Consider the following 10,480-nt stretch of genomic DNA (forward strand, 5'->3'; position numbering starts at 1 on the left):
CTGAGGCATAAACATGGAGGCAAGCTGTTTCTATCCTAAACCCCTGATCCCATCTGCCGGGATGTTTTACCCCCCCTGAGGCATTACCCCAGCTCCCTGCCGGGGTATTTATAAAGCACTTAGCACCTCCCTGGCTGAGCAAATGGAGTGTGGAGGGGTGCACAGCCTCCCTCTCCTGATGGGGACGTGATACCCGATGGGGCTGGGAGCGGGCAGGAGGAAGAGGGGAGCTGTGACTGGGTCCCTAGAGCCCCCCCCAGCATTAAACCAGCTGGTTAAAAACTGCTAGGGTGCTTTTCTGTGCACGATGCAAGGGCCAGGGCCGTGCCTGGCACCTTGGTGAAAGGAGGGTGACGAAAAGCATCCTCCGTGCCACCGCATCCCTCCCTGAGGCCTGACACCGCTCTCCCCACAGCGGGGGCTTTTCCCATCCGTGGTCCCATCGCCATGCCCCACAGCATCACCCCCCCCCCCCCCATCTCCCCTGCCCCAGCATCTTCCCTTCCATGGGGCGAGATGGGGGGGCTTTGCCACCCCCTGCGATGGGGACACCCCGAGCGGCTGAGCCTCCCCCCCCCTTGCCTCCGCGCCTCCCCCGTCCCCTCCTCCTGCCCTGGCCCCCGCTAGGTCCGATCCTCCTTCTCTCCTCAGTGCCGACTGCCTCCCGGGAGAGGTCCAGCCCCTCTTTACATGGGCTCTCCCCACCTTTAAAGGCTGCTGCTTCGTGCGTCTCCCACCATCGCCAGGGCAGGACTGGGAGGGTGCCGGCGGCTCGATGGAACGGGGGGCTGCGGGTGCTGCCCTTGACGGTGGGCGACCCTGCTTTGCCCGCTAGCTGCTGCCGGAGGGAGATGCCAACCGGGGACTAACCCAAGGACGGGAGGCTGATGGGGTGGGGACGCGGGGGACAGGATGGATCTGGATGCCCCCAAAGTTTAGGAGGCGCAGCCCCCAGGGCCAGAGGAGGAGGAGAGGACCCGACCCCGGCTGCCTTCCCCATGCTCCGTCGTCGCTGCTGCTCCGGAGACGTTGGCATCGCACGTGGGCTCGCCGGTGCGGCGACAGCCTGGGTTTCACCCGGTTTTTCCCTCGCCCGCCCCGAGCGTGGGGATCACCCGAGGAAGGAGGGGACAGGCTGCTCCTCGGCTTTCCCTGCCCCGGCGGGGATGTGCCGGCGGTGAGGGAGGGCAGGTTTGCAGAGAGCCCGCGGCCGTGCCTTCGTTTCATGCCGGTGCGCGGGGGCCTTCGACGAGCGCCATGCAACCCATCAGCCTGCAGAACCTCTCCATGTAAGCCCCGCGTGCCGCTCGGTGCAATTCTTTGCAACCCGGGTTTACCGGTAGTTTATTCTCAGTGCCGTTAGACGCGGCTATTTCTTGTGGGGTGTGCGGGGGGGGGGGGAGAGAGAAAACAACTAACCCCGAACAAAACACCCTGTTTCTCCCCCTTTTTCTTTTGTCTCTCGCTGCAGATGTTTCCAGCTCCTCATGTTCTCCTGTCAGACCCAGGTACGTGGATATGTTTTACTAACCCCGCGGCACGTCTGGCTGTGCCGCAGAGCCGGGCTGGGCGAAGGCGCCCGCTCTGCCATCCGCCGAGCTAACCGTTTGCTTTGGGGATGTCCTTCGCTCTGGCGAGGGGCTTTCCCGGGGACCGAGGGGGCCGCTGCCTGCCCACCCCAAGCGGTACCCAGCTCCGGGCAGGGGAAGGATGCCGCGAAGGTGCCCGCGGGGTTGTGTGCCCGTCAGCACCGGCTTCGGGGCTGCAATGGGCTGGTACTGGGGTATCTGTGATGGGGAGGCACAACCTCCCCGGTCTCCTCCGGTTTCCCATCTGCCTGGGGCTGCTGGGCCCGGGCAAGGTCAGCGGGGAAGCCCTTCCCGAGGCAGGCGATACGTTTCTTGCAGCCTTGTTCGGGGAGAGACGTGCCAAGTCCATCAGCCTGGAGCTCTCGGGGCCGGACTCTGGCCTCGCTCACGCCGAGGCCGGCTGCCGAGGGGGTTAACGGGGCAGAGCAGGTTCTGGTCGCCCCAGCAGCGGGGTGGTGTGAGGTTCGACACCCCCCTCCCCTCTCCCCCCAACCCTCTCAGGCTGCACCATCCCTTTTTGTGCGCTTTAGAAAGGCAGCAACTATTAAAATGCACTGTTCCATATCAGCACCCTCTGCTCCAGAGCCCGAACAAAACCCCCGTAGCTGCCGGCCCCAGCAGCCTTAATATGTGCTCGGGACCTTTTTTCTCCTTTTTTTTTTTTTTTTTTTCTTTTTTCCCAAGGTAAATGCTTTTATTTCTTTGAAAATGAGAGGGGAAGGGAACTGCCTTTGATGGAGAGGGGCCACTCCCCCCCCCCCAGCCCACCTCCTCGGCCAGCCCCAAAGGCTTTAAAGTGGATCCTGGCAGGAAATGAGTCCCCAGTAGCACACAAAGGTGGTGGGGAACTGGGGGGGGTACGGGGGAGGCAGGCAGTGCCCCCCACCGTCCTGCTGCTCCCCTCCCACCCCACAAGAAGAACGGACAGGACCTGGTCCCCTCGTGCCGGGCTTCACGCCCGGCGAGGCGATGCTGCAGCATCCCGAGGGATGCGGGACGGCAGGTCCCGTGCAGTGGGGTGATGCTGTGCACCCCAAACTGGGCAGCCAGCTCCCCAAAAGCTCCCCAGGTCTTCCCAGGGGATGAGCTCCCCGGGGGAGCAGCAGGAGATGTGTCCTTCCCCCCCCCCCGGAGCGCATCCCCTGCCCGCAGCCCTTTCGGAGCTGGTTTTTGGGTCAGCATCCCTCAGCCCCTGAGCCCCAGCTTCCCACTTGCACCAGGATTAAACCAGGTCTTCTCTTAAGATGCATGTTGAGAGGTGCTGGTTGGAGCCTGGTGTGGGGATGGGGGCTGACCACCAGCACTAATTCTCCCCCTCCCCAGCTCATCTGCAGTAATTAGCTGCTGTTTACCATATAATAACCTTCATGTGTTTGTGCTGCATAAGCCGTGGAGCTGTTTCGAGTCCGCGAGGTGTTTTATTCCTCCGGCCCCAGCGCTGGTGCATGTTCAGGATGGACTGGGAAGGGATGGCTCTGCGCCTAAGACACCCAGCCTGGTTTTAGGTGGGTCTCACCCACCACGAGGGACCCAGTGGGTCAGCCCTCGCGTCCCAGCCTGTCCTCAGCACCTGCCTGGAGGCAGAGGGTGCTGCCCGAGCAGGAGATGCTGCCGAGCATCCATCTGGCCAGGAGCAGCAGCTCGACCGTGCTCCCGAGGGAGTAGTCGGCTGTGCCCAGAGGAGAGCATCCTTCCCTGCATCCTCCTCACGCGCAGGATGCAAAGCAACATCTCTGCCTCTCCATGCCTGCTGTGCCAATCGCTCTCAGGTCCAAAGCATCTGCTCGGTGCCTTCATCCCTGCTCAAAAGGGACCAGCTTGGCTGGCGATGGCTGGGAGCTCTCCCTCGCCCGCAGACGGGGGGTAGCGGGTGGATCTCCGTGTCCCCCGGGGGCCAACCCCAGCCCTCGCACCCCGCCGGGCTCCCGGCTCCATCCCCTTGCCGTCGGCTGTCCAAAACAAATTGATTTTATTTTTCCCTTTGTAAACAAAGGGGGAGAATCAACCGTCTCCTAATTTTAACCAGTACGTGAGGGACCAGGGTGCCATGACCGACCAGCTGAGCCGACGGCAGATCAGGGAGTACCAGCTCTACAGCCGGACCAGCGGCAAGCACGTCCAGGTGAACGGCAAAAGAATCACCGCCACCGCCGAGGACGGCAACAAGTTCGGTAAGGGGCCGGTGGCTCCGTGGAGGGGTTTATCTGCAGCCTGGGATGGACGTGCTCGTGCAAGGGCTGGAGAAGGTCAGGGAAATGTCTCTTCCCAGAGGAATTTTTGCAGGGGGAATGGGGGGTGTGGGGAGGTTTTAGTTGCCCTAGCTGGCTGGTTTTATAGCCCAAAATTCCCCAAGTAACTCCTGTGAGAGCATGTCTCCCAACCAGCCAGCCTTGACCTCAAAACTTCCAAAATCATGTATTTCTCTGGTACCATGCAGCATTTATAAGTCCTATATTTAGGGTTTTTGCTTTCTAATCTCTTCTCGGCGTGAGACAATTTTTCCTGGAGGAGAATCGCCTGATCCCAGCATCAGCCTCTTAAATATCCATACGTGGTGGGCAGCACCGGCAACCCACCCGGGGCAGAGCCCACCCGAACACGCCACCTTTCCCCACAGGGTTTGCTGGGGAGCTCCAGCCCTGACGCCCCGCTGATGGGCATCGCAGCCCCGCAAAGGCCAGGCTGGCATCCCCAGTATCTAAAAGCTTCAGGAAAGGCTTTTCAAAGCTGGGTGAGCGGCGAGGCTGATTCACCACCTTTCCAGGTCTCCCTGCCTGCTCAGGCACAGGCTGTCAGGAGCACAGGACCCGCCGGGGTCATTGGTTTCAGTGTCGGCTCCCAACCTTTGCAGCCACCGCTGTGTTGTAGAGAAACAATGAGGACGAGGATAATTAACCCGCCGGGTGCTGGACTCGGTCTAGCCCTGGAGAACCCATTGAATCGCCGACAATGCGGATGTGCCGGGGGTGGGTGGGGGGAAGGAAGGGGCCGTTGCTCTCCCCGGCGCCTTCATCAAACACCCGGTTTGACTCTGCTGGGTTTTAACAAAGGCCCTTTAGCATCATGGCTGGGGAGCATCCTCCGGCAAGGGCCGCTCTGCCCCGGCTGCGGGGGCTCGCCGTCCTCCCAGCCCCACCGGTGGTGGGTAGAAAGGGCAGGGAGGGATGCTGGGGGGTGAGACGGAGGCAGGGAGAAGGGGACGGGGGTGGTTTGGGTGTCAGTAGCTCATGGGGGGGGGAGCCACAGCCCCCGTGGGACACTTCCCCCTTGCTCCCTTCCTCGCAGCCAAGCTCATCGTGGAGACGGACACCTTCGGGAGCCGCGTCCGCATCAAGGGGGCTGAGAGCGAGAAGTACATCTGCATGAGCAAGCGGGGCAAGCTCATCGGGAAAGTGAGTCCAGGCCCCCCCCACGCTCGCCCCAGAGCTCAGCCCGGGCACCTCAACAAGCAGCTGGAGCCGGGATGCTCGGCCAGGCTGGTCGCCTTGTCCCCAGTCATAGGGGCTGCGTTGGTGTAATGGGGGGCTCTCCCTGCCCCCCCTAGAAGCTACCAGTCCCCCTTCTCCTCCATCAGCACCGTGCTGCTCAGCCCGGCTCCTGCGAGGAGAAGCCCTTGGGGAGCTGGTCCTGGTGCATCAGGGTTGGTGCCAGGGTGAACGTGGCAGGGATGGGTTGGGGGGGTGGCAGCACCTCTTGGGTCCCATCCGCAAGCCCCCAGCCTCATCCCTGTGGGTCCTAAGCATCCCTCTCCTCCTCCCGCAGCCCAACGGCAAGAGCAAGGACTGCATCTTCACAGAGATCGTGCTGGAGAACAACTACACGGCTTTCCAAAACGCCCGCTACGAGGGCTGGTACATGGCCTTTACCCGCAAAGGTCGGCCCCGCAAAGCCTCCCGCAGCCGCCAGAACCAGCGAGAAGCCCACTTCATCAAGCGCCTGTACCGCGGGCAGCTGCCCTTCCCCAACAACGCCGAGCGGCAGAAGCAGTTCGAGTTCGTCGGCTCGTCCTCCCCCACCCGCCGGACCCGTCGCACCCGTGCCCCTCGCCCACGCACGTAACGCCCGGCGGCCCCTGGACTGGTCCCCGGCCGGGCCCTGCCCTCCTCATCCTCACGGCCTTCGGCCTCGCCAGACTCTGCCCCTTCTCCTGGCACCCTCCAGCACTGTTTCTTCCCCGTTTCTTTTTTGAAAGATGCTCTATTTTTATACTTCTCTTGGGCACCACGAATAGGTTGGGGAGCGCACGCTTTGGGCACGGTCACTGGTGTTTATAGCCCCACGCTGGGGTCCCTTCATCCCTGGAGCATCCCGTGGTACCCACATTCACCACCCAGTGCCTTTGCCCGCTCCCCTTGGCAGCCTCTCGGAGACTTGTCCCCATGCCACAGAGGGCTAGGACCCCCGGACACATTCCCGTCCCCAACAGACGTGGCTCTCGGTGCCAGGGATGGATGGGACCGGCCACGAGACTGTGGGATATCCCCTCCGGAGCGGGATGGAGAGCCTGTCCCCAGCCCTGGGGTCAGCGGGATGCTGCGCCCGTCCCTGTGAGGGATGGCAGGGCACCACGGGCGGCCAGGTGATGGGGAGTGTGGGGTGCCGGTCTGTCCGTCGGTCTGTCTGTGCAGCTCTGGAGGGGAGGTGGGGGGTGCCCGGGCACGCAGACCCCAGGGCCAGCACTTGGATCCCCGCAGCCATGGGGTCTCTGCGTTATTTATTGGAGAGGAAGGTCTGTGCCCTCTCCCGGTGGCACCACGGTGCTGGCAGTGTGGGGACGCGTGTGGGTGCCTGTGAGGCTCTGCTGGCCAAAGAGAAACCACCTTTAGGTTATTTTTATTTTTCGATTGGTTATGTGCGTGTTTTTATGAGTTCTGCTGTTTCCTTTACCAGTCAGTTTTAGGCCTAAACGGTTAGACTTTGGAGTTTATTTGTGTAAAGGAGGAAACCCCGAGGCAAATAAAAGCAAGTGTCTAGACTGATGGGGCCTGGGGGAGTTTTCGTTCCCGTGCTGAGGCTTTGCCACTGGCTTTGTGCCTGTTGGAATGGGGGGGGCACCCAGCTCCACCTTGGCACAGGGTGTCCTCACCAATCTAGGGTGCAAGCACCCGATGCTGGGGGAGAGATGGCAGGAGGATGAAGGTGACCATTGTAGGCGAGTCCCTGTGTCCCCATCCCTGTCTGTGCCCCCCCGGTCTGTGTCCTGGGGGTGTCTGCTGCATCCTGGTGAACAGGGCATCACCCTCGGGGTGGTACCCAGCGTGGTACCCACTACTCCCCCACTGGGCATCACCCTCGGGGTGGTACCCAGCGTGGTACCCACTACTCCCCCACCGGGCATCACCCTCGGGGTGGTACCCAGCGTGGTACCCACTGCTCCCCCAGCCCAGGGCCACCGGCTCGCCCACGCCATGGTGGCCATCGGTCGGGCTGTCCCCCCAGGCCCCGAGCTCGGTGCCCCCAGCCCGTGCCGTCCCACCTTCCCCATAATTGCTTTCCCCTCTGACAATGCCCTGGGAGGTGGCAGCCGGACTGTGGGGAGGATGTAATCCCTTAACCGGGGCTCACCCAGCCCCTACAAAGCCCCGCTAGCATAATGCAGGGGGGGGGAGCACGGCTGGGGGGGCAGCAGGGAGAAAATTATAACAGTTTGAGTTAAATGAAGCTTTAAAGCAGAAGAGAAATGCAACACCCAGCAATTACGGCCGAACAATGCGCCCGGCGCTGCCTGCCCAGGTGTGGCAGGCGGGAATTAGCCGAGCGGCCGGGGTAATTTTTTTTTCCCCCTCCCGTTTCCTTCGGCCCCACAACCCCGGCTCCTTGTTTCCGCAGGAATTCGAGACATTCTTGAAAGGAGAGGGCTTTGAGAAAGGGGCCGACTGGGTCCGGACCCTCCCTGCCCCCGCCGCCCCCTCCCCAATTTAGCCAAAGCTTCAAAGGTAGAGGAGTTCCCTTTGTGTAATCTCCGCTTTAATTTTTCCCCATCCCTTTCCCCCCCTCCACCGCCTTCTCTTCTCCTTCCCAAGCCCTTCCTCTCTTTTCTTTCACGGTTTTCCCCTTCCTCCCCTCTCTTTCTTCTCGACCTCCCGGGATAGAAAGGGCTCGGAAGGGTGAGTCCTTTTTAATTATGGCCAGGGAAGAGAAAAAAAAAAAAACCTCACACTGCTTCTTTCTTGTTTTTTGAGGTGAGACCTGGGGCGGGGGGCGGAGGTGGGGACAGGAATGTCCTCTGTGCAGAAAGTGCACTGGAGGGTGTCTCGCCCCGCCGCAGCGTGCCCAGCCTTTCCCAAGGCTTTGCTCTCCCGCGGGATAGGGATGCTCAGGGGCCTTGGGATGCTGAGGGGGGGGCTTAGGATGCTTGGGTGAGGGGGTTGCAGCCAGAGAGGGCAGCTCCCCAGAGCCATGACCCCAGAGGTGATGGGTGCCAGCCTCCCACCCCGCTGCCATCCCCAGTCCCGTGGTCCTCGCACCCCACAGTGTCCCAGTCCTGACAGAGTCTCCCGTGATCTGGACTTGGGGCATCGCTGGGGTGGCAGCGGCCGGTGTCCCCTGGGACACGGGTCGTATCCAGACCAGCCCTCGCAGGGCTGCTGTCACCGGGCTCCCCCGGGGCGATGCCCCCTGCAACCCCAGCAGCCCTGCGGTGGGGCAGCGGGGGCAATTTTGGGTCGGGCAGCTGCCTCGCAGAGGGGCGCAGGGGCTGCATCCCCCCACCCAGGGCTGTAGGAAGGCTCCTCGCCCCCATCCCGCAAGGGCGGTGAGACCAAAGGATCTTTCTGCACACCCTCCATCGCTCGGTGAAGCCGAAGGAGGCACCTGCACACCCTCCATCGCTCGGTGAGGCCGAAGGAGGCACCTGCACACCCTCCATCGCTCGGTGAGGCCGAAGGAGGCACCTGCACACCCTCCATCGCTCGGTGAGGCCGAAGGATCCTCCTGCACATCCTCCATCGCTCAGCACCAGCCGGTTGCGGCGGGAGGCGGTCGCTGTAGCAACGTGCCGTGCGGCGCAGGGGAGGGGATGCTCGGCGCAGGCATGGCTCCCGGCGGACAAGCAGACCTGCCTGCAGCGGGCCATGGGCTCCCTTGAAGGTAGGGCCCTGCTACCCTCTGCCCCCATGCCCTAGCCCCCCAGCAGCCCCCCCCCCCCCGGCAAGGGACCGGCAGCTGCTTGTCTTGGGCCTGGCTTTGAAGGGCATCGCCGGGATGAGGGGTGACCCTGCGGGGCCGGTGGGCACACGGGGGGGAGGCTCCGGCGAGCGTGGCCGGGCTTGGATTGCGGCGGATGCACGCTAAGATATAAGAACAGATGCGTGGTGCCCGGCTGGTGCGGGATACGTGCGTTTCCAAACTCCTCCCTCCCTCCGGGCACCCCTGGATGCTGTGGTGCGGGGGGCTGAGCCCACAGCGGGTACCACGGCAGGTTCGGGTACCCGAGCGGCCCCGGGCGCAGGTGGTGGCCGCCGAGCAGCCGCTGCGGTCGTCTTCATGCTTGAGAAACTGGGTTAGCATGGGGGAGGCAGCCGCAGCCTCGATTATTCATAGGCATGGCTCCGGGGGGGGGGTCTCCCGGCGGGGCTGGGGCTGGAGAAGCCCCTTCCACGTGGGGCCACGGCAGCATCGCGGGGCTGAGGCCGTGATGCTCTTGGTCTAACGATCCAGGCTGGTCCTGGCACCAAAAGGCGTGTGCATGCATCCCCTGGGCGCGCATCCCCCCAGATGTGCATCCCTAGGTGTGCACGCCCCCCCCCCTCCAGATGTGCATCCAGGGGGTCCAGCGGCCCTCGCTTGAGCCAGGAGGGAAACTGAGGCAGCAAACAGCACGGAGTGTAACGCCGGGGAGAGGACCCAGAAACGGAGCTGCTGTCACCAAGCAGCTCTCTCCCACACAGAGCCGGGAATAGACGCTGGCTCCTGGCGCTGCGGCACCAACGCAGCCTCGCAGCCCCCGGGGGGGGAGGGGGGTCCGGCTGTGGCACCGGTCCCATGCTGGCCGCCTGGGTTTTCGGCCAGGCCCGTGTGCCGAGGGGCTCTGGGGGGGAACGGGGAGCGGCCGCAGCCTCCCAGTCCAGCCCTGGGTGCCCGGCCAGCCCCACCACCAAACCCCGGGGGCTCTGCCCGAAGGCAGGGGCTGGACCGTGGCCCCCAGGACCTGGGGGGCTCGGGATGCGAGGGGCACCGGTTCTCCCCGCTGCCTGGCTCTGGGCTCTCCCTGGCAGCACCGAGGGACAGGGCAGCATCTGCAGAGGTCAGGGCTGGATTTTTAGCAGATGCTCAGCACCTCCCGGTTGCTCACTGGGCTCTGTTGGCCCCAGAGATAGAAATTCCTGCTGTATTTCCCTTCCCAGGGCAGCGAGGGGTAGGTGCCGCCCTCGGAGCACCCCCAAACCCAGGCTGGGGTTCGGGCCGGACAGGGAGGGGGTGCCATCCTCACCCACCACCCACCGTGCCGCAGCCCAGCCCACACGCCGTGGGGTGCTCAGCCTCCCTTTCACAGCACTGCGGGGCTCGGGGGGGGGGGTCAAAAGCCCAGCCAGGGGAGGGGCAGGGGATGCTGTCCCCAACTGCATCCCCCATATGCGGCAGGGGCTGGAGGAGGGGGGTGCTGGGGACCCCCGGCACCGGCCGGGTTGTTTCTGGCAGCCGGACAGCGCCGGGTTTATTTATGTTTTCCTCCCTCTTTGTGCCGGGAAAGCGGTAGGAGCGGGAGCGAGCAGCGGCGGGAGCGAATACTGCTTCGTCATGATGCCGGCTAATTCTTCTCTTGTTCGGAAAGGGACTGAGCCAGCAGTAGAGGTGGGGAGAGGCGAGCGGCACCCACTCACCCACCCACTCACCCACCCACTCACCCACGCACGCCCGCCCTAGCCGGCACCCCACCGCCGGTTATCGGG

At 63.6% G+C, this 10,480-nt stretch overlaps 1 protein-coding gene across 1 annotated transcript; it reads left to right on the plus strand.

The window, feature by feature from the left end:
• The first annotated feature begins 922 nt into the window (after positions 1 to 922).
• Positions 923 to 5,648, plus strand: FGF17 (fibroblast growth factor 17). The gene is given in 7 exon segments (XM_075042192.1): positions 923 to 1,071; positions 1,073 to 1,160; positions 1,204 to 1,289; positions 1,472 to 1,508; positions 3,583 to 3,760; positions 4,875 to 4,981; positions 5,352 to 5,648. Coding segments are annotated over 7 exon segments (942 nt in total).
• The last annotated feature ends 4,832 nt before the right edge of the window (positions 5,649 to 10,480 follow it).

Source organism: Buteo buteo, chromosome 12 (assembly GCF_964188355.1).
Source record: "Buteo buteo chromosome 12, bButBut1.hap1.1, whole genome shotgun sequence".
Lineage (NCBI taxonomy): Eukaryota > Metazoa > Chordata > Aves > Accipitriformes > Accipitridae > Buteo > Buteo buteo.